Raw genomic sequence first — 23,972 nt, 5'->3', positions numbered from 1 at the left:
AGCTGAGAGACATAATCTCTCTAGCATGTCCTGGGTCTGCCCCAGGGTCTCCTCCCAGTAGGACATGCCCAGAAAACCTCACCCAAGATGGGCCTAGGAGGCATCCTAGTCAGATGGCTGAACCACCTCAACTGGCTCCTTTCGATGTGGTGGAGCAGTGGCTCTACTCTGAGCCCCTCCCCAATGGCTTCAATCCTCATCCTATCTGAGGACAGCCACCCTTTGGTGGAAGCTCATTTCTGCTGCTTGTATCTGTGATCCAAGTTAAAAGTTTGGACATAATCATGGGTGAGTGTGTCCAAACTTTTAACTGGTACTGTACTTAAACTCCTCCACCTGGGACAGCAACTGGTCCCTGAGCCGGAGTGGGCACTCCACCCTTTTCCATGGCCTAGATTTAGAGGTGCTAATTCTTATGCCAGCTGCTTCCCACTTGGATGCGCTATGTTCCACTGCGAGCTGGAGGCCACCACATGATGAAGCCAACAGGTCGGCATCATCTACAAAAAGCAGAGATGGAATTCTGAGGCCACCAAGGCGGAAGCCTTCCGCTAATTGGCTTTGCCTAGAAATTCTGTCCAAAAATTATGAACAGAAGCAGTGAGAAAGGGCAGCCCTGATGAAGTCCAACACCCACAGGAAATGATGCTGACTTATTGCCGACACTAAGGACCAAGCTCTCACTGTAGTTGTACAGGGACACCACATACTCTCGCAGCACCCCCCACAGGATGCAGTCAAATGCTTTCTCCAAGTCCACAAAACACACGTAGACTGCATGGGCAAACTGGCACGCACACTCAAAGATCTTTGATAGGCTAGAGAGCTGGTTCAGCGTTCTGCGACCAGGACAGAGTGTCTTACGTAATCAGTTCCAAATGAAATGATTATCCTGTACAGTATAACTACACCACTTCAGTTTTTAAGTACAACTAAAAGTCTTTTCTGTGTTTATACATGTCAATGTGTGTGTTTTTACTGACCCAGAGTGAAAATCTCCCAAAGAAGAATGCCATATGACCAGACATCACTCAGGGTGGTGTACAAATTATGGAAAATACTTTCAGGTGCCATCCACTTCAGAGGTAGAAAGGTCTGAATGAAAGAAGAAACACACTGTCAATAAAGAACCATTGTTTCAATATATATGAAACATTCAACAGTCAGCAGGTTAAAATAGTCCAATTAGCATTTATTTGCTGCTATTAGAATTCTGTCATATGTTGAAAAAGGCCAAGCAGGTGAAAACTGCAGCATAGCAGCATGCTACATTTGGAATTCGCTTTTGTTCAAAGTAACTTTCCATACGTGCATTTTGCTACTTACGCTGCCCTTGGAGATGTAGTTGGAGTCGTGCATGATGTCTCTGGCCAGGCCAAAGTCACAAATCTTCACCAGTTTTCCCTCACAGATCAACACATTCCTGGCAGCAAGGTCACGATGGACGCACTGTGGTGGAATGAAAATGAATAAAATTAAAACATACATATCATTAAACACTGGCAGTCACATGTCAGACTTCATGAGGTTGCCAGAAAATGCCACAAATTCTTTTTCTTATACTTTTGTTATAAGATTGGATGTTGATTAAACAAACAAGATGTATTCTAATGTGGATTTAGTTTCACTTTGGACAGAGCCAGTCCACTTGTTTCCTCCACCTTTTTAACCTTTATGCTAAATTAAGCTTAAAAAATATCCTACATTCTTGGAGGCGAGGAACTCCATCCCCTTCGCCACTTGGTAGCTGAATCCTAAAAGATCTTCGTAGGTGAGGCTGGGGGAGTCGCTGACCACCAGGTCTAATCTGTTGCCTCCTGAACATGATGACAAGGTGAAAAGACCAACAGGAGAAAAAAAAGGAAGGTGATGAACAGCTCATGAATGAAGACATTGTCTCGTTATGATGGGGGAACTCCGGCTGTCCTGTGACTGTGCGGGCTAAAAAGAGATCAGGCTCTTTACAGTATATGCTGCCACATTTGTCTGTACATTCTCTGCAGCATTTGATCAAATAAGATAATAAGTATTCATTAATCTATTATGGAATGCACTCTTACATTAATTGATTTAAAGTCGTGCTTTTCACACAGAACTGCAGCCCGTATTAGTAGAGTTCATCATGATCCGTCCTTCATGGTTAATTTGATTTTAAAACACCACTTAAATGGGCTTAAATCAAACCTTGTTCCTGGTAGAGGTCTTGCTGGTAGGGAGACTCGTACGGAGAAGGCTGGATGTCTGCGTATTTGATGGTGTCTAACTGCTCTTGCATGGGAACGTAGATTGAGGGCTCATCTTTGCTCATGTCCATGTATCCGCCATCACTCTCACTTCCGAAAGACACATAGCTAGAGGGAGGGATAAATATATATATATTGTGTCTGAGAAAGTGTACTAAACTGACCTAAAAATGCATTCAACTGACCTAAAGGCATATTTGTTTATTTATGCCCCCTCATCATCTGAAGCTTTATGAGAGAAAATATCTATTAAAATGTCCCTCGAGGAATCAATAAAGTATATCTACCTATCTTCTGGGTATGTTAGAACAGATATTTCATAAAAAGAACCCCCACATTATACAAAATATCTCATTGTACATCCTGTATAATGACAATAAAGGCCTTCTATTCTATTCTATTCTAAAAAGGTCTTTTGTGCAGCTCTGAAAGCTCCAGTCTGCTTGTCTCACCCTTTCCTCTGGCTGAGAGGGGTGCTTCCTCTGGAGATGAGGCAGTTGTAGTCCTGGTTCTTCTCAGCATAGTACTGCAGGAAGGTGTGCTTGTTCCTGTGCAGGTAGTCCACCAGGTCGCCATAGCGACAGTACTCAGTCACCAGGTACAGAGGGCCTGTGATTGGAGAACAAGAAGTAAAAGAAAAAAATTGTTTTTGACACAACACAAATAGCAAATGAGACTATATTGTAATTATCATTATAGTTTGAATAATAATAATTAATAACAATAATAAAAACAATAACTATACATTTTCATTTGTACAAAATAAATTATTGGTAAAATACTGTTAGTTACTGTATTATATATTCCAATTTATATTTTACATAGAAATGCTCTCTCTCCCAGAGAAGTAAATATGTACTGATTATAAACTGAGATCCTAAGAATAAGAAATAAAAAAGTAATGACACACATTTGGTCTTTGCTTTCAGCACTGAGTGACTTTCTTTTGATACTTCCCTTTGCAAAAAAAGAGTTCTAGCTGTAAAATAAAAAACACTTGTAAGCTCTGATGCATTAGTTAATGCACTTTATGTATTAATTTATGTTCATTACATTTAAAAAAATGCCACAATTACTTAAAGTGCAACACATGCCAACACTCATTAAGACATTATCCATAATTTTGAATTTTTTATTGTAGAACAGGAGCTCTTATATCATCACCCAAAAGTATTGAGGAGTTAGTAACTAAATGATACCTTTTTCATTGGTGTAGAGTCAGTGGTCATCTGAATATATTCACTATTAGATGAAACAAATTTTTGTTTCATAACAATCTTTTTTGGTAACACAGTGGCTATGAATGGTAGCTTTTTAGCTAATACTTAGAAGCATGCATGCGATTTTAGTGTAAATCAAAGTCCTGTTTTAAGAGGTTAGACTTAAGGGTTTAGAAAGTCTGGTGAGGTTGTATAAAGAGCCATTTAGAAAGCACGCTGTCGTAAATGGACAAAGAGACTAATTCTGTCCATTTTTTATCCTCATGTTCACTTTTCAGCAGTTTTGGTTTAACCATATGTAAGAAAGCTGAGATGTCTTTCCTTGTCCTTTGTCCAGTGAAGTAACTTTGTTTCTGGGCAACAATATAAGAAAAATAGCTTTGTTTAATTTTATTTCCATCCATCCATCCATCCATCCATCCATCCTCTTCCACTTATACTGCTCAGGGTTGCGGGGGGAGGGGCTGGAAGGAATAATTTGTCGCTATACTTAATAACTGTATTTTTCTACATTTTAAAAGTTTTCTTTTATATCAGCTGCACTTTCTTCCTTAAAAGCATATTTCCATACTAATAGCCCCCCTTTTTAAACATTTTAGTTTGCAGATTATTTTGATGGCAAATGTGGCAAAAAAAAACGAAAAAAAAAAAGAGGATCAAACAAGCAACAAATATCACTGAACTCCACACTTCCCTTGAATACATCTTTAATACTGATATCAGGTACTCTTAGCATTAAGCAAATTAAAAAAAAAAAAAAAAAAAGAGCAGACAGTCATGTGCAGTAGCGCAGTATTTCATAGGTGCTCATTGTGATTCACGCTCACCATGTTTGGTACAAGCTCCGAGCAAGTTGACAATGTTGAGGTGAGGACCAAGGTGACTCATGATCTTCAGCTCTGACATCAGGGCCTGAGTTTCACTCCTCCGGGCTGTAGCTGGATGTAGGAAGAGGGGGAGAGAAGGGAAGAGGAAGATGGAAAGAGGAGATGCATAAGCTTAGGACAGTTGGAAGTAGGTACAAGAACAAGAGAACTAAGAACACCGAGAACAGGACACACTGTGTCTTTGCCAAACTGTTCAATGACCTGTGAGCTGCAGTTTGAATCAGGCTGGCAAGCAAACTAAAGCTCAGCGGGCCTCTGGTCTCTCTGAGCCCACAGGAATATGGCACTGGTGTCACAACATCTGACAGCTAAGCAGGGGTCTCTGTACTGTTCACACAAGTTACACTCATGGCTTTCGGCTTTGTTTTTATATTGTAGGGCTTACATTTCAGCATTTTCACTGCCACCTTTGTGCTGGACTGCGAATGTGTGAGACCATATGCAGTTGCCTCAACCACCCTGCCAAACGCTCCTGATCCAAGAGTGCGACCTGCAACACAAAGAAGAGCTCAGAAGGACAGAATCTGAATGGCGCACACATCAGACCCATAAAAAGAAGGGAGAAGATTTTTCATTAAACTAAAAGTGTCAGTAAATATATTTTATTTTCCAAAGATGGTAGGATTATAGCAAAAAAAATAATATTTACAAAAATTGCACGCTTTTCTTGAGCTTGGGGATGTGTCCTGTCTGTATGGGAACAGCTGACTATTAACAGCATGACATTAGACATAAAAGTTTAAAAGTTTTTCATAAATAGAGCTTTAAAAATGAAGCACCACTGGAGCCGATAAGAGAAGTTTAACAGGGTTTGTTTAGTATTCCATCGTGGCCCGGACAACACAAAAACCACCCACAGCACTACAGCTGGTGAGCAATAGCTCCGGTTAGAAGTGTTTGTTCTCCTCTAAGCAGCAAGCAGGCTGCTAACTCGTCTCTTTAGACAAATAAACGGAGGCAGGCTGAAAATTTAGCTGCAGCTAAACACAAAAAAAGGATACAAAACACCTTTCTTAAACGCCTGAAAATTAAAAATGATGCAAGACAACAGAATCAAAGACAAACAAGGACTAAAACACATTACATGAATAAATTTATTAGATGTTCCCAGTTTACTAAACCAATAACAAGCTAAAGCTAGCCAAAACTTGAATTTAAGTAAAATAGTTCAATAAGTTTTAATCTTTTTTTTGCACATTTATTGCATGTGGTTGTGCCTCATACATTTTTATTACAACACATATATTTTATGCTGTTGCTGCCTTTGTTCCCAGTTGTCAGATCATTTATTGCTTTGTGATTATAATTTCTGAGGCTCATTAAGTCTGTTTCACTCTTCCCTAATTTGCATGAACTGGCAGCACATCCAATTAAATTTCACACATACCACACACTAGGTTTTCTTAACATGGTTACATCAGGACCAGTTTCCTGACTCCTTTTTTAAATGAGCACTCACCCAGCACCAGATTGTCGCGGGGCATTTCCCAGGCCAGGTCGTAGGGCAGGTGGATGGGGTCCACGTAGATGTACTCATGTCCATCCTGGCTCACAGATTCTATCACCTTCCATCTGATCTCATAGCGAGGTTTCTGAGAACAAATATATATTTATACATGCACGCATCCATACAGCATTGTTAATGAAGAAAAATCTAAAAGCAACAAAAAATGTTTAGAGTTTTTCTCACCTTCCTCCAAACTGCAATGAGGATGATGAAAGACATGATAACAATGACCACTAAGGCTAACACAGCAGCCAACACTGCCACCTGGGAGAAAAGAGCTGCAATAGGCAAGAGGACACAAAACATTAGCTACAATATAAATAACACAAATCTACACATGCTCGAAATTCATTTCTAAGTATTTAGAAGTAGTTAGATTAAATCAAATAAATATAATTTAATCCTATATTATTATTATGATTACTCATTTAATGATAAAGTGGTATAGTTTATAGTTATGTAATTAAAACCTAAAATATATATTTAAAAAAATAACAATAAAACAGGAGATTCTTCACATGGGCACCTACAGCTGGACACGAGTTTGATGTCTCTTCTGTTGAAGAGCCCCACTTGGTTGCTGGTCTCACAGCGAACTGTGACCTGCTGAGGCGTGTGGAAGGTCACCTGGCTCCGCACCTGGCTGACCTTACGTGTCTCATTGTAGCTCACATTTGTCTGGATGCTCAGCACCTCGGGCTCTGGCATCAGTGGCTGCCACAACGCTGTCTGGTTGCTACACCTGCAGAAGGAGATTAAATCAGAGGGAAAAATATTTACAGTCAAAGCAGACACATTGAAATTAAAGTGTGTTTTGGTCAGCCCCCTAGTGGTCCCTCTGTGACAGTCCAGTGATGAAATAGGCACTGGTGTGACTTACGTGAGCATGCTGTCACAGCTGTACCACTGTATGGCTGGAGCTGGGACTCCCTCAGCTACACAGGTCACCAAGTGTCTTTTCCCTGTGAGACTGTGGTCAGTCAGGTCTTTAATCTGAGAGGGAACTAAACACAGGGTGGCAGCGGCCATTAATCATTACTGACTTAGAGAAAAAACTAAATCTTTTTTTCCATCCACAAGCACCACTTTCAGACAGTGGGTCAAAAATACACAAAACGCCATGCAAACTGGGATAATTTAGTTTCTTAAAAAACAAATATGGCTCACCTTGGACTTCCAGGTCAAAGGTCAGTTGCTTTGTATCATCTCCATTGCTAACATGAACAGTGTAGAGGCCCTTCTGCTCTGTCCTCACCCTCACCAAAGTGAGGATACTTACGTACCTGAGGTACAAGAAATATTAAGAGAATATGATGAATTTTGAAAATATGTGACTATCCATTGATCTTTTCCTCCAACACTGAGCAGGAGCTGCCAAATGTTTGTCTGTAGAAATTTAGTTAATGAGCAACGCAAATCAAAGCCGATTGGCAAAAGGCCAGAAATGAGATCGTACCTACTTAAACATTCAACAGAATACTCCACTGATTACATATCGACTTTTATTCTACAACCCCAACAATAAAGTTGGAATGCTGTGTAAATTTTAACCATTTGATATGTTTTCTGACATACTGTGAATAAAATATGGATTTATGAGATTTTCAAATCATTGCATTCTGTTTTTATATTTTACACAACATTCCAACATTTGTGGAAATGCAGTTGTACCCAGAAAAACGGTTCTTTTTGGAACACGTTTGGATTTTTGTATGAACGAGTATGGGCTGTTTTAAATGACAATATTTGGTAAGTTTTGGAAAAGAAGAAGACTCGCGATGGCACCAGCTGATGATTTTACACTAGAAAACAGTAGAATGAAGTTTACTGTTTATATTTGTTGTTTTAATTTTTTTTTCAGCATGAAAGAAGATGTAACGTTTATGATGTACCTCACTATCAGGGTGCATGACAGTTCAGGAGCAAAGCACTTTTGTCTCATGTGCTGTACATGGCTCTGAACCTTTGGGGGTGACTTTGGCTCTTTCTAGTTGGGATCCAGTAGAAAAAAAAGTCTTCGCTTGATATTTTTCTTCCCTTTTTTTATTATAGGTGGTGCATTTGTAGAACTTGTTAACATGGGTTGCTTATTTCTGTTAACCTATCATCAGCCCTGCAGTTGATATTTCCCTTAGATTTTTAATGTGTGTTGGCAAGAATGTGGAAACACAGCCCTCTAATCGCAGCTTTATTTGACATCTGTTTGAAAGATTTGTGAGTTGTGACAGATATTCTGTGTTTATGGTTCCTGTTTGATGAACGATGGAGTCCAGCTCTCTAGAGAGTATTGTGTTTCTCTCTGTGGAGAGCCTTATCTGGTGATGACTGACAAGAGCAGAATGACCTGTAGAGGCTGTCACCCTATTATAGGTCCTGCTAATTGTTTAAATGTTGCAAGGCCTAAGAAGTGATCGGGTGCTTTGTGTATGAAACTAAAGACTGGCTGGCTGTTCTACCTTATTTCATGCTCTTGTCTAACGATGATGGTTTTGTCTCCCTTGATGCTGGCGCCATCCTTGGTCCAGTGAACCTGTGGGGGAGGGTAGGCCTCGATCTCCACTCTCAACTCCACGTTCTCTTGTAGATTGGCTGAAACGTTTTGCTGCTGAGCAGGTTTAATGTCCACAAAGCCGTGTTCTAATAAGAAAAAGAGGAGCACATATATATGCAATTTACTAAATGTAGTAAATTGTTTTCATTGGAACAATAACTTTAAATTATCTACAGTACTGTGCAAAGTCTTGAGCAACCCCTCCTCTCTTTATAGTTTGGGAGGAAAATGGAAAATAGGTTCAATGATTTATTGAAGTCTGTGCAAACATACATAGAAATACAGTTTGTAAGGCAAAAACAGGATTTGTACAATTCCAGTGAGCTTGAAAGACCCCATGAGTAGTCTCCAGGCTCCTTGAAGGACATTCAAAGCTCTTCTTTCTCTCTTTCATTGGCTGCCTTTTGTTTTATGACAGAGTCGTGTTTTGCAGATGGCTCTAGACACTCGCTGCATTTTTACATAAAATTTATGTTCAAGTTGCATATAGCTTTCAGTCTCTATTCAGGCTGCTTTTCTTGGTCTAAGCCCTTTTTATGTGACCGTTTCTTAGCATGAAACCATTTATTAAACTGCTTCTGCAATGCTGCTCTTCATTCTTGAACTTCTGCAGTGAGACACTATGTGTCTTTTCCACTGAGATGTCCAGTGCGCACCATTAAGCTGGCCTCCTGCCTCTACTAAACATGGAGGTTCAAGCTATTCAAGGATAAATATAACCCACCTCACTGCAGGTGGAATAAGCATTAACTGACCTATAATGCATGCAGTGATGGTCAAGAGACAGAGCATTAAGAGCAGTACCATATGGTGAATCCTGCCTACCTTAGTACCTAAGATGCTGACTTACTGTTTGTTAGTATTTGAAGTCAAACCTCGGTTACAGACACACTATGAGTCTAAATATAAAGTTGCTGTACCCACTGATTTAAAGTTCTGTTTCTCAAGATATCACTCAAGGGAGCCACACCGTGCTAAAGGTTTATTTCACACTTTGAACAGAAATAAACAGAAGTGATCTTCATTTCCTTTAAAAGTAACTCCTCTCCCACCGTAACAGCTAGAGGTTGACATAATAAGCAGTCTTCCTTATGTCAGCAAAACGTAATAATAATCTTCACAGCATCAGTTTGTTTTAGTTTTGTGTCTATGTGCGTGTGTGTGTGTGGGAGGAAGGTGGGAGAAAGGTTGGGGGTGTGGAAAGGGGTTTTGTCTTACCAAGAACAGTGATGTTGATGCTGGCAAAGGCACTCTGGTCTTGGACACCCTCATGGACGTAGCAGGCATAGTTTCCACTGTTGTCCACTGTGGTGTGAGAGAAGATCAGGCAGGACCGCATGCTCATGGCAGACAGGACATCAGTCAGTGGCTCAATATCATTAAGCTTGATGGGAGACGGACAAGAACAAGATGCAATATTTTTAATATGATTGATCATCATCAGACTTTAAGAGAGCTCTTATTTGATCAGTAAGACTTATTGGGAAAAGCTGCAAGTAAGTTTTGAAAAATGTGCCAAGGTAAAGCTATGCCTTTAATTTACATTTATATAAAAAAATACAACTTCATCAGCAAAAATAAAACAGATGATCCAACTTCCCCGTTATCCAAAAATTAACCCAAGCAGACCCAGTTAGTACAATACTAGCACCATATGATTTGTGAGTAGAGTTTCACAGGAGAATAGAAACTATGAGGCGTGTCTCTACATCTTGATATCATTTGGGCTTGGTCAGGAGGCCTTAGAGTGATCACAAAGGGAAAGATGAACAATAGCGCTTGGTTTGCTCCACTCCTACTCACCTCTCTCTTGGGGATATCCCAAGAAAAATTCACCAACTCCACGCCGTGCACTGTGCAATTTACTATTAGTGGTTCACCCTGCTTCAGGACTGTCTTTGAAGCATTGATGTAGGCGTCAATGGCCTCTGGGACTGGGATGAGAAGTGAAAACATGAGGGAGAAGAGGAAAGGAGTTGGTAATGTAATTTAACAAACAATAAAGTCTGCAGTAAGAATGGTCAAGTTATTAAGTTGTTTAAAAGCACACACTGAAGAGGATCAAACTTAAAGATTTTGTTCTAAAGGTATTTTGGAAAGAACTATTTCTCTAATAAGCTCTTCAATCTGAACACATACCTACAATGCTGATAACATAGAAGGCCTCAGAATCTCTCACGTCCCCGTTCAGCTCCCCACGACACACGTAATTCCTGTCCTCCACCAGTGCCTTGTAGCCCTCACTGGGAACATACACCCCATTTATGGGTATGTCAGTGTCCCTCTCGTGCAGGGTGACACTAATGTTTGGGTTGGTGACCACACAGGGGATGGTGCTTTCCTCACTGGTCTTTGTTACCATGCCATGAGAGCTCTCTATGAACCACACTTCAGGGTCTGCAGACAGACACATCACTCATTTAATTTTTTTTTTTAGCTGGTGAATCTAACAAATGCTGCCTCCCTGTTCCACATTAGATATGACAAACAAAATGTTTTTCTAATGATTCAATTCTTCTTCCTCAGAGACCTTCCAGGAGTTTTCACTCCACTAAGAGCTCATTCAAAAATTGGCATGTTGTCAGAAGTTCTTGATTTATGTGCAGCATGGAACTGAGAGAGTTTTTTTTTTTTTAATTGTGGTTTACAGTCAGCTTTGCAAACTCTGAATCAGGAAGTTAAATAAAAGGTTAGCAAACCAGACCCCACCTGGGACAAACACAGCCACTTCCTCAGTTTCTCTAGTGTGTCGATCAATGCACTGATACACGCCTGTGTGCTTCCAGCTCACACTGAACAAGGTCAGAACACTGGATGTGGGACCGCTTTGCACAATCTTGTAGTTTTGATGACCAATTTTAGGTGGTTCCAGTTGAAAGTACGGCACGTCATCCTTCTTAAACCCCCAGGTGGTCTCTCCTGAGCCGGAGCAGGTAAGGGTAAGAGAGGAGCCCTTGGCCAGAACAAACTCTTTGTCACCGGGCGTGATCTCCAGGCAGCACAACTCGGTGCAGAAATACAGCAGAGCTGCAGTTTGCACAACAAGAAAAAAAAAAAGGTCAGGATGGAGGTCACAGAGACTGCAGCATGAGGTGAAAGGTTAAATCAACAATGTAAGTCAGATCCTGCTCTGTCGCTAAATGATGAAGGATATGAGTTGTCTGCAGCAAGTTAGTGCGAGGATGATGACACCTCGTCAGTGATAAATGTATTTAAAATGACAGGGGTGAGCGTGAATGCATCATTTGTCTTGCGAAATCCCACAGCTAATAGATAACCAAAGATCCTTTATTCTTTGAGCATCCTGTCCTAACCACAAATCTTGCAAATTTAATAACTTATAAGTTATGGCCCACTCATTCTTATCAAATTATTACACCAAATTATTATGTCGTATATCCAAATCATATTAACTATGAATTTGATAAGTTATGAAAGAATGCCAGTCTTGCAGTATCTATTTGGTTTAATTGTAAAACACTCCACCCAAGCTTGGCTTCAAGCTTCTCGCTTCCCTGCAAACCACCTCTGCTTCCTTTAACAGCCTTTCACTTTTTGTCTGTAAATTGAAACTTAGTCCTCACCTGTAAACGTGAATGTCAGGTGGAGCGGGGATGCTGTCACCTTCCTCATCACGGAGCCCTTCGAGTCACTTTGCTCTGCAAAAAAGAAAAAAGAAAAAAAAAAAAGATCATTTTCAGAAATATTTTGCCTCATAGATTGTTTAAGTTGATAGTTTAAAAAAAAGAAGAAAAACTCAGAAAATGAACAAAACAGCACAATTCTGTTTTGCATTCACCTCAATTAAAATAAGTGGAACAGAGTTAACATCTGTCCATGTGAGCTGAGCTTCATATCATGATGGATTGGTTCCTGCTCTCGTAAGCTCCAGCAGGTCAGGTTAAGTGAGAAAATAAATCTTATTGCATGTCAGAACAAAATGCTTCAAATGAAAGACATCAAACTATGCTCTTCTCTTATTAAATGGAAACAAAAAGTATTGAGTTTGTCGTCATGCTGCTTTCTTTAGTAGCAACTGGCCCACACAGAGAAAGCGAGGTACAGATGCAGCTCTCTCTGGAGGTATTTGATGCCTCGCTGCACCAGGACAGAGCAACAATGTCTGGCTCTTTTTGTTCCTGGTTCACCAGCTTTCTGCCCACTAACAAATGGGTCACTGTGTGCAGCGTTGCAACACGCTCACTGGCAACAATGCTGCATCCGAGCTGTTCTACAGCCATGCTGAGCCATTAATTGGTTTTGGTAAAAACAGAAGTGAAAATGAGGGCATTCACCAAAGCCACAGACAAAGGAGTGTATTTGGAGATCTGAAAGGTTGCTATGGTTTTGCAAAACTAATAGGGTATCGTGTTGTACACCAAAGTGATATCAGCATCAATCGATTCAGCACTTATTGAGGTCAGAGTGGACTCATGCTTACCATCATCAAGACTGTTATCAAAGACCTTGAAGCTCTAATTGTGAGAGCACAGTGAGGGGCCAAAGGGAGGAGGGGAGGGGTGGTTTGCTGTTATGTTTAGGATAGGGGTTAAGGCCTGCAGCACACAGCCGTCTGGAAACAGTTAAGGATGGATCACAGGCCTGTATGTGAGAGGGTGGGAAAAAGAATGAGAGGGCGGAAGACTGATTCTTGAGAAGAGCGAGGGCGGAGGAGGAAGAGAAGGAGTGAGGCAGTGGAAAAATTGTGAAATGTATCTTGAGAAATCGTACCCTCATTTAATATCTTTATAAGAAAATGCACACCAATTTTCCATTTCTATTTTTAAAAATTGGATCATTTTCATACATTACATGATAGAACACATGTTTTGAAGATTACATTTCTCAATCTAATCAGGAACAGGAAGTCTTCGTGGTTTTAATTTAATTGAACATCTTTGGCAATACCACCTTTACTGTATCCATCAAGCTGTACAAAGTTACTAAAGGTGGTGTTTTCAGGCATAAACAAGATGACAGAGCTGAACATTTTGGTGGTGGTGGTGAAGTACAAAAAGTTTTGTGACTAACCCAAAGCCATTTACTCAAACCAGATACATGTTGTCTCTCTAAATTAACTGCCTTTGGCACTTCCGCTCCCAAAACGAAAAGCTCAGAGCTCTTGAGTTGCTCCAAAAACATCACTGGTCCATTTCCTCCCCCGCCTCCTGCTTCCAATAAAAAGGGGTGAAAGAGAAACAGACAGGCAGAAAGACTGAGTGAATGAGTGAGTGAGTGAGTGAGTGAGAGAAATTTTATGCTTTTTTTGTGTCAGAGTTCATTCACATGTGCACGTAAACATTCTCAGTGGCACATAATGGCTGCTGGATGCATATAATGTACACACAAACACATGCTGTACTACAGTCCAGCCCACCAGCCATACACACACTACCTCCACATGCACACAGACACAGACCTCTCCCTCCTTTTCCCCTTTTTGTCACTGGTTTCAGTGTACAGTTCATGTTCCCACAGAAAAACTGAAACTTTCCCAGGGCTGCTGATACACTTGGGACCCTGCTAGTGATGACGGCAAGAGAGGAGGGGTCACCCCATCCCTGGGGGCCCCCAGCAACATGCGACAAGGTCCGGTCCACTGAGGAAGCCATGCATCAGCACTCAACGAGTACTAGTAACCTCAGTGTCAATGATGGAGACAACAGCCAAACGCAGAGATGCCAAAGGCATGTGTCTTTTGGCAGCATGAAAACTAACAAATGTCTTTGTGACTGGCTGCTCATGATATGCTTGGTAAAACAAAACAAACTGGTACATTAAGAGCCACTGCAGGATGTGACTTTACATCTAAAATCAGACAGCAGACATTATGCTGAGAGTAACAAGAGTCCAGATTTTTTTTTTTTTTAGGGCTTGATAAGAGACAGAAAAATAATGTTTGGTTGCTGCAACATTGATCAATGGGCATTGTGAGAGTATGACCCGAGGCCTTTGGCTGCTCCCTTTGTTACAAGGAGCCGCCACAGCAGGCAGTTTTGCATGTTTGATCTGGTAGCTTTTATGCTGGATGCCCTTCCTAATGCAAAAGGATTTGTGTTTCTTCCCAGGTTCAAAAGTGCTCTTTCATTTGTTAGACAAACCTGTAAACTACTACACTGTGGAGCCCTAAAATGGGATGTGCTCTCGGGCCAAAGGAGCCAGAAGACCACTTATACAGGAGTTTGGGAATGCTACCACAAGAGAGACACTTTTAACACTGAGATTAATGCTCATTGTTGTCCTGGTCCGATCTTTGTGTGAGACTGGAACAAATAGTGTTATAAAGCCTTAAAAGGGTCAGGCCTCTAGTGAATCTGCCAAGAATGTTTGGCAACCTTTCAAAGATGTTAATAAGTCTTGGTAGCAGTTTGATCCCCGATCCACAGGGCAGCTCTTTGTCTGAACCAACAGAGTCATTTACAGTAAGAAATATACACAATGTCCATAAATTAAGTCAAGTGGTTCCCGATTTGAGAATCAGAACCTGCAGAGGACCTTCAGGGATCTGGAAAAAAAAAAAATTCTAATCCAGATGTTTATTGGTGTCTTGAATCTTTGAAATGGGATATTGCATTCCTACAGTAATCTTGGAGGTCTGAAAAAATCCAAAACAAATCAAAAACAAACAAACAATGTTTATGTTAGTGATGGCATAGTAATCACAACGGGGGATAAATTCTTATCACTCTGCACGAGGCTTCCCACAGATGCTGGGAATTTGGTGGCTGATTGACCCTTCTTGGTTTTCATAAACAATCCCGCTACACTCAAAGTGTCACCAGCTAATGAGGAAGAATGCTAAAGTCAACCTCATCGGGATGCACGCAGCCCACGCTCAGCCTCGGGATACAGCTAAGTGTGTAAACGCCAGTCCCCAGCACCCTGTAATCCCACTCCTGGGATTATCTATATATACTGTAGCTGCATGTTTCAGTTAGACATCTGGCAATGATAAAGCAGTCCTCAGTGAGGTGGGAAAGGCTGTCAGAACCACATTTGCAGCAAACTGTTTGCTTGAGTGTCTCCCAAGGGGGGGTATGCTTGCACTTGGAAAAAAAAAAAGGGAGGGGGGGGGGGTAATCTATAACAAAAGAGAAGGATTTCTGAAAAGGCTCCCAAAGTGCAGCTGGAAAGCTCCGACTTCCTGTACGGGGAAATTTTGTGGCCTTGTGTGGGTGTTAAGCAATGATGCATCACTGACACAGCAGACCATCACAACCACTAAACCAAATGCTTTAAGAAACAACAACGAGTAGAAATATGACTATCATAAGATTTCGGCAAGGAGGAAAAAAACATGTTTGATTCACAAGCTTCGCAGAGAAAAGATGTAAACTCACAACCAGAAATGAGAAAACAAAAACAACACAGAAAGAAAACAGCAATGAAAGGCAAGAATAGGCCAATTAGACCAATGACAAAGCATGACAAACCATTAACACACCACAAGAAAACTACACACATCACCAGACAGTGGAATAAACAACAAAGGGAGCATGCAGACATGTGGAACATACCTTATGGGTTATACCACATCAAACCATAGAGTGAGACAACAGAAGGCGCACACACGCAGACTTGCATCACAGACAGCGATGTTTACTCTGCTGAAGTGTCCAGGAAGCCACAATATGAAAAAAACTAAACTTCTCCAATTTAGAAGTCACATCTTTCCAATGAAAACAATTATAGCTCAGAATCTGAACCATTGCTGGCAATCAAGACGCTCATAGGACATGTACTATCTACAGCGCAGAATAACTGTACATGCCACATTTGTCTTCTTTAGTTTTTGTTTTTACAAGGATGCGACATTTTCTTGATGTATCTCTGAACAACAGGGTTTTGGCAAGCTCTGTGGGAAAAAACTGACCCAGTGTTTCTTTGTTAAAATAAACCTCCATTTTTATCACTCATCTTGGACTGATCATCCCCCCCTGAGGAAAACCTTCTGGTCTCTCTGCAGCAGACCCATGATGCACTGTTCCCACCCCAGGCGGCCTCAGTGTCCACCAGCTCCAAATGCTCCAATATGACTAATGCACACTTTGCATATTACAGGAGGTGTAATAAAGATAATGCACTGCAGGCCTCTGAAAGATTCAGACATGTAAATAACTTTTAGCAGGAACAGTTTACTTAATACTTTTTCATACATTTGTATACAAATTAACTAATGTCATTGACCACTTTGGGCAGTTCCACCAGGCTGATGAGGGCAGGAAGAAAATTTGCATTCACAACAGAAGTGTTCTTTCTGACCAGTAGCAAGGATGTGTTCTGATAACAGTGACAAGATGTCAAAAGACACAAATATATAATGTACATTTAAAAACATTATTTGTTTTTAGTGAAATGTGTACATATAAGGGAGCCAGAGTCTACAGAGGCAACAATGTGTTATCAAAAATTAATGTTTAACTTCACATTAACTAGCAGCAAAAACATTATATTTCATTTCTGAGACCATCTTCATACATCATATCAAGCAAGATACCATAACGCTACAAGCATTAGATCCAGAGTCAAATTACCAAAAAAGGAAATGAGAGCCTTCTTTCAGGGATGTCAGAGGACAATGACCACCAGGGTATCTCGTGAGATGACCTGCTATCAACCAGGAGGAGGGTCTTCACATTTCAGAAAGCACTTGAAAAAATACCAAAACATAGTTAAGTGACATATTGGCAATACTGGGTTGACAACAAGAATAGCTTGGCCTGTATTCAGTGACATCTGGAGACCCTTCTCTCAACCCATTGCCAAGCATCCTCATTGAAACATCTGAAGCAAAAAGCCATCCAGTTGTTTGATCTGTACTTGGCTAGAAGTGGACTTTTATGGAACATACTGGCTGTGACCCATGACATTTAAATATCTGTAAGAACTCAGCTATTCCAGAAATGTTTCCTACATGCACTGCACCCCTGAACTCCTCAAGACATTGGAAGAGCACTGAGAGTGACAATGTCTGAATCCAATCCAAAGCCAATTTCATGCCAATTTTATTTATAGAGCACTTTGTGCAATGCATCAATACACCAAACAGCTAAACCAATCAACACAGCAATAAACACAAGTTAAGAACACGCCACTCTCGATCTGTGTTAAAAGTTGCAGAGTAAAAATTTTTTTTAAGATATGTTTTAAAAACAGGCAATTTTAAGGCCATCCTAACATGGGCAAGGAGATAGTTCCACAATACCCCTGGTTTTCAGTTGATTTTTGGGATTACCAGGAGCAGTTGGTCCATGGACCTTGAGGGGAAGTATGGAGTCAATAGCTCAGATACAGTATGTAAGTTGGCACTATTTTAAAAAGTGAATACAGAGTCAGTGGAAGGAGTCTGGATGGGGAAAGTGCTCCTGTTTGCAAGTACCTGTTTAAAGATGAGCAGCACCATTTTGGGCTGACTACAAGCGTGTAAATAAAGTGTTGCTAAGGCCAGGGTAAAGTGCACTAAAGTACTTCAAATGGATTTTGATAAAAGCATGAATAAGACGTTCCAAATTTTTAAAGGATAAGATAGATTTCACCTTCGATAAAAGACTCTTGAACTGCTTATCTAGTTTATAATCACAGTGAGGTTTGACCCCCAAGGTTTATTTTTGTGGGTTTTACCGCTGCGGTAGGCACAAATCCAAAAGAGAAGCAGCACAGACACCACCAGGTCTGAAATAATCTTAGTTTTACTTTCACTGAAATAAAATAAATTTAAAATATCCACGCTTTGACATTCCTTTAGATGCTCCAGTAGTGGTTTAGAGAAGCTGATAGAATTTCTTTTTATAGGCGTGTAAATTTGGGTATCATCTGCATAAAAATGATATGCGAATAAGACAAGACATTGAAAAGACTTCATCCTATCATCCCTCAGCTTAAAGTCTGTGTAATGTCCATGTGTGAATAGAGGAGTTTTACTGCCTGGAAAATTTGCACACCCTCCCCCTCTACCATCTTTGCCTTGGCAGAAGGATAGAGCACACAGGAAGAACCCATTAAATGCTGGTCCACATAAGGATCACTTTCTTTAAGCATATAATCGGACTCTCTGAGTGTCCTTCCAGTTGATCTAATCTATCTAATTTTAGCATCTTTAAAAAAGCTGGACAAATTTAACCTCTGATTCTTTCACTTTTGCTGAATCTAACAGTTTCTGACAAATAACATATGTCATGTTTTTCCGCTCTAAAGCTTTTTGTGTTTTAACATATTTTCATGCCAGGCCAAAGCTTTTTTTTTTCTTGCTCATGACAATATCTGGCTGACAAAAACAGATTTGTGACTCACTTGTACTGACCTCAAAGTAGATTTCACAAATACACGGCAGGACACTGGCTATTAGAAAAGTCCTCTGCTAGACAAAAAGTGCTTGTATGCTGGAACTTATAAAGCTCCAGCTGCACTGAAGCCATATCAAGTTTGCATTATCAGCACTGAAAAATCTCCCTAGTATTCCTGTAACAGGTTTCCTTCTGTTCGGTACTTGGACACAGTGCTTGTGAGGTCTTATCACAGAAACCAAAGTAATTCTATACTCATGCTGAGGCAACACATGTTTAGGAGACTGCGGATTTTGGTTCACTGCCTTTTAAACAGAGTTGTAAATGCTGTCTGTAGTGGCAGTGGGGGGTGGGGGGTATGTAAAGAGCTTCTGTGTGAAACTGAATGATGTAGAATGACAGCCTTAGATGTGGCTAGTGTTTGAGATCAGTTTAATAACCTGTTAGGGAAACAAAAGAAGGAAAAAAGATCACAATTAAAAAAAACTAAAGCAGCCTCTGTCACCGAAGTCAGTTTTCAGATCAGCAGGATGTTTTTGTCACTGACAGTTAATTCAATAAAACTGCTCATAGGGTATACAGGTGCATGCAGCTCATGCAGATACATTTGCTGACATTAAGGAACGCTACATCCTTTAAAGGTTTTCCTCCAAAGTGTCTCCACCCATGTGCATGGTGGTACCCTCCTTTTTGCTGCACGGTATAAGACCCCCTGCCTCGTGAGAAATAAAGTACGCCTACACACACTTCCAGTCCCTGTACTCCCTCCCAAAAGGAAAGAAACTGAAACAGCTGAATACAATTAGGACTGACTGGGTTTAAATCCCATCTGTTTTCCTAAACACTAAGAATACAGGGAAGGAAGAATAACAGTTACAGGGAATTTCATATTAGTGGACAATTTATGCTATTTGTGCCTTTCTGGTGAAATTTTATCCAGTGTGCAGTTTTGCCATATTATTATTATACCTTGCTTTGAATGAAGCTAAAGTACACAGAATAACTCAACAAAATGCAACCCATCCATTTTTAACTGTGCAAAATATTCTTATCTCACAAAAGAGTGTTTTCCCTTGTCCTCCTTTTCTTACTGCACTGCATCACCAGTTCCAACATGTTTTTGTTGGAACGAGGACAGAGCAAACACCAGAAAGTCTGGTGCTTTAAAAATCTGATGGAGACCAAAACTTCCTGTTGAAAGTCTGAATGAATCCTTATGCAGTAAATCCAGACAGAAACTCATAACACGATACTAATATTACACTCATACAAGGTCTATCAAGTCTTTTACTTGAGTAAAGGCTAGGTTAAAGGTTAAAGTTACAATCCTATATTTGAATTAAAAGCATTTTAATTATTCGTTTGTGGTGGGCAGATATTTCCCTGTAGTGACAACTCAGCAACTGTTATTAGATTCTAATTCAAATTTATGAATATTTGTTAACAAAACACTTTTAAGCAGTAATAAGACTATTTTTTTAGATGTTTTGTTTAAAAATATTCATATGAAATGTGCGTATGCATACACAGCATAATTACCATCAAATACTTACAGAAAATGCAAAAAGAGTACACAACTAGACAAGGGAGTAAAGCAGCATTAAACTGAAAATATTCAAATAAGGTACAAGTAGATGTACTTAGTTTTCTACATTCTGTTGTATTGTATTTATTGTATTGTTTATATTTATACTCACATTTGTACTCACCTTCTTTTTCTTTGTGTGATTATTACACCTTTGTGTAATAATCCCTTCCAAAAGTTTGCTATTGTAAGAAAAAAATGTATATATAATAAATCAAATAAATGTTTCCTCAATGAGCCACATCACTTCCTGGCTAAAGATGAGATGCAGCTGCCTGTCAGCTCTGTGCGAGTGGGAGGGAAAGAGGGAAGGAGCAAGGGGGAGGCCAGATGGACAGGCAGCCATACAGGATGCTTTATTGTAGAACCACTCAACACTTTTCATTAAAGCTGTGCAACTCAAACATAAAGTATGAAAGAACCAGAGGGGCATGAGACTGATAGTAAAACAACAGCTCAGGCAAAAAATATGAATGGTGGCTAATGAGTCAGGCAATGAGTGTCCACCAGGGGATGAGTCAGAATTTGCCCTATAAATATGAAAAAACTAACACATATATCCATCTGTGTGTTGAGCGTATCATTTGAGATAAGTATTTTAACTCAGTATTTCCTCCAAATATAAACAAGTTTTCCAGGTGAGGGTTGCTCAGCAACTTTGTGTTGAGGTCACTGAGGATAAATCACAGGGGTACCGAATGGGATCAGTATGTTTCAAAAGTTGTTGTTGAGCTGAAACAGTTACATATCTGCACTGCCTGCACATGTGAGCTGAATCAGACTCCTGGCATGTTTTGTGCATGGTCATAATGTGAAGCACATTTTCTCATAGCTGCTGGCATGCAGAGAGCCCAGAAAGCCAGGAAACAGCTGATGACGATGGATTAGGTCTGGGCCAGGGGGAATGGAGCCGACTGGGCTGCACAGCATCGGGGCCGGGGAGAAGAGCTCTGCTCAGTACATACCAGCAGCCTGACGCAAAACAGGAAAATCCCCACTTGTCAGAACTGAAGTTAAACTTCACTAAGTTTTTCAAATTTTACAATGAAGATTTGTGAGAGCAAATATAATGTTTTAACTTGGTATTAATTTATTCAAAATGAGGCATTCAGCTGACTTTAAAACTAGGAAATGATGCAGTGCAGTCTAGCACCATTGATGGTAAAAGTATGACATGTATGCAGTTTTCCAGCAGTTCATCTACAACAACAATGCTAGACAGTGCCTGGAGTGAAACATCCACAGAGCCAGAGAAGATCAAAAACTTCAAAAGGACATTCCTGTCTGTAGAGGAGGAGAACAGCATGCACAAAACACATGCCAACAATGTTTTGATCAACAGATGATCACAACAGATGCTTTTGTATCAGAAAGGTCTTCTGTATGCGGAAGATGGATGTGCAGTTAACAAACCCAGCAACTGAAATACCAAAGCGACCTTACATAACAGTCAAGCGGGAAGGCTTTCAGGTGCAAAACATGTGGTGGATTATACCGAAAAGACATGCGTGCCACATGTGTCTCAGCCGTGAAATGGCTCACGGTGCTATAATGTAACTCGCTCCAGCTACTAAAATCTTCTGATGAACAGGAAGAGATGCTTCAACTTATTGTTTATGTCTGCCCGTCTCTGCATTCCTGAGATGAGACCGAGTTGCCGGTTTATGAGATATCTACATTATAAAAGGGAGGCTGAGCAATAAAACTATCAATTTAAGCTGGTATGTATTAACATTAAAGAAAACTCATCCAAAGAGGAAGCCACTGACACTGACAGATGCCGGGTCTGATATCAGTCCACAGCCATGGTTCTTCAATGAGCTTCTCCATGAATCCATGCAGAGAAGATTGATTCTGTTAGGGCCATTCAAAGGAGGGAAAAGAGGCAGATGGTTCAGTGGTGAGGACCGTCAGTTCACTCAGGGTGACTGAAGAGGGCTGTACAAACAAGCTCTTTAGCAGTGAAGCACAAAGTGGAGCTCATACAAACAGCGTGTACTATAAAGCCTAGTGTGTTTGTGTGTACGCTAGACCCCAGGGCACCTTGTCAAATGCATTCTCTTAGTGGGAAGATAAACAGTGTTAAAGTTGTATTGTGTAAAGTGTCAAACAGCGTCTGTGTACAGAGATGCAAACCATCACCATGTTGATGTTTGAACAGGTTCCTCACACTCTTTCACACTGCGTTGCAATGCCTGTTGTGTACATATTCAAGTATGCGGGTAACAAATACCACCAAGAGACACCGTGCAATTAACTAGCAACAACATCACACTGACTGAAGGGCTGTTCTCACCAAATTCAATCTGATTTTCTTATTAGCTTAAAAAAAGCTGTATGAACTTTGAGTCCAGTGTTGAGGATGAGGTGCATCTGTCTCTGATGGCTGTAAAACTGAATCTATCACAGTGGGCTTCCCATACAGGATAAGTGAATTTTTATCAGTACAGCCCAGTTTCACTTCTGCCAACAGCTGCCAAACAGCTGTAACTTATAATAAAATACTTGACAGTGACAAAGAAGTAATACTTCTTACCTTCAGATGGACCCTAGAAGCATAGGCAGGTCTTTCCTCCTTTACCAAGAAGGTTGCTGTCCAGCGGAGGGAAATGAAAGGAGAAACTTCCAGCGAGTTGTCTCTACAGGGGCTGCTGCTCCAAATGTATAGATCCCTCTGATGTTCACTCTGAGGTTAATCTCTGCTGTCCCAGGAGTCTGTTGGAGGAGGTACCGCACTGAGCCCGGCTGTTTGTTTAGTCAAATCACAGCACCATGGGTGTCTATCTCTTTCTCTCTCTCTCCACTCTCACACTCAGAAAGAGTGCTCTAAGGAAAAAAAAAAAAAAAGTTCCCAACAGAAACACGCATACACACACATGCACACTCCACCCCTGACGGATACACACTGAGCGGCGTGTCGGTGTCCAGCCCTGCTGAAGCTGAGAGTGAGCAGGAAGAGGGAGAGGAGGGAGGGAATATTGAAACAGAGCTGAGAGGCAAGTTTCTTCAAAACACAGATCCAGTTCTGCTTGTTGTTCTTAGGTTGTGGCTCAGATGTCCGAGCAGGACCGATTTGTTTATGAATGGAGCGGAGAGAAACTGGAGGTGAACTGAGACGGTCTCTACTGGCAACAGCAATCTGGACCGCATCTAACCCCTCCATAAAAACAACAAACACAATAAAAAGGAGGAGAAAGAGTGAGAGAGTGAGTGAGAGGTCCAAGTAGAGAAAAAAAAAGAGGTTTTGGCAGGGCTGATTGCAGCCTGCTTTGGAAACAAACATGGAAGTCTCAGTTTCTCAGGAGAATAACTTCACTTGTATAATCACGCTGTTAGAAACAGGCATAAAAGTGGTTAAACGTGGTTTTAGCTTCAGTGAGCCTGTTTCCTCACATCTCCTCCTCTATCGTGTTTTTGTTTCATGTCTTTTCTTTTTTTCATTTTTCCTGCATAAAATAAGTCAACACTTCCCACCATCCTTACCCGCTTCTTTCTCTCCTTTTATTTTCTGGCCTTTTATCCTCTCTTTTATAAACACAAGCAAAGCCATGTAAATATGTTTGCTCTCAATACTTGCTCTCTTCCTAATTCAGCCCTTTCCCAGGATATGAGGGGATGATTTGAGATTCATAACGCAGCCCTGCAGCTGAAGAAAGGCCTTTTCTGTCTAACAGGCAGGTCGGAGCAGACAGAGGG

General features: G+C 40.6%; 1 protein-coding gene across 4 annotated transcripts in view; it reads right to left on the bottom strand.

The window, feature by feature from the left end:
- pdgfrb (platelet-derived growth factor receptor, beta polypeptide) overlaps positions 1-23,290 on the bottom strand; it is a 30,406-nt gene extending 7,116 nt beyond the window's left edge. Inside the window, exons 1-20 of one of the 4 annotated variants that reach the window (XM_030738853.1) lie at positions 22,813-23,290; positions 12,208-12,294; positions 11,993-12,067; positions 11,118-11,435; positions 10,548-10,805; positions 10,212-10,342; positions 9,627-9,792; positions 8,314-8,494; positions 7,025-7,140; positions 6,738-6,861; positions 6,388-6,599; positions 6,041-6,135; positions 5,810-5,942; positions 4,736-4,840; positions 4,291-4,401; positions 2,696-2,852; positions 2,185-2,351; positions 1,705-1,817; positions 1,327-1,449; positions 984-1,095 (exon numbers count right to left, since the gene is read on the bottom strand). In XM_030738853.1, the coding sequence (XP_030594713.1) occupies positions 984-1,095; positions 1,327-1,449; positions 1,705-1,817; positions 2,185-2,351; positions 2,696-2,852; positions 4,291-4,401; positions 4,736-4,840; positions 5,810-5,942; positions 6,041-6,135; positions 6,388-6,599; positions 6,738-6,861; positions 7,025-7,140; positions 8,314-8,494; positions 9,627-9,792; positions 10,212-10,342; positions 10,548-10,805; positions 11,118-11,435; positions 11,993-12,041 (2,671 nt within the window). In that variant the 5' untranslated portion in view covers positions 12,042-12,067; positions 12,208-12,294; positions 22,813-23,290. Of the gene's footprint in view, positions 1-983; positions 1,096-1,326; positions 1,450-1,704; positions 1,818-2,184; positions 2,352-2,695; positions 2,853-4,290; positions 4,402-4,735; positions 4,841-5,809; positions 5,943-6,040; positions 6,136-6,387; positions 6,600-6,737; positions 6,862-7,024; positions 7,141-8,313; positions 8,495-9,626; positions 9,793-10,211; positions 10,343-10,547; positions 10,806-11,117; positions 11,436-11,992; positions 12,068-12,207; positions 14,409-16,942; positions 17,023-22,812 lie in introns of those variants that run through there. The other 3 variants (XM_030738851.1, XM_030738854.1, XM_030738852.1) reach the window with 3 other exon arrangements.
- Between the last annotated feature and the right edge of the window lie 682 nt (positions 23,291-23,972).

The sequence above is a fragment of the Archocentrus centrarchus genome, chromosome 10, assembly GCF_007364275.1.
Source record: "Archocentrus centrarchus isolate MPI-CPG fArcCen1 chromosome 10, fArcCen1, whole genome shotgun sequence".
NCBI lineage: Eukaryota > Metazoa > Chordata > Actinopteri > Cichliformes > Cichlidae > Archocentrus > Archocentrus centrarchus.
Note: the sequence above shows the minus strand (reverse complement) of the source record. Positions and strands in the feature narration are given on the sequence as shown.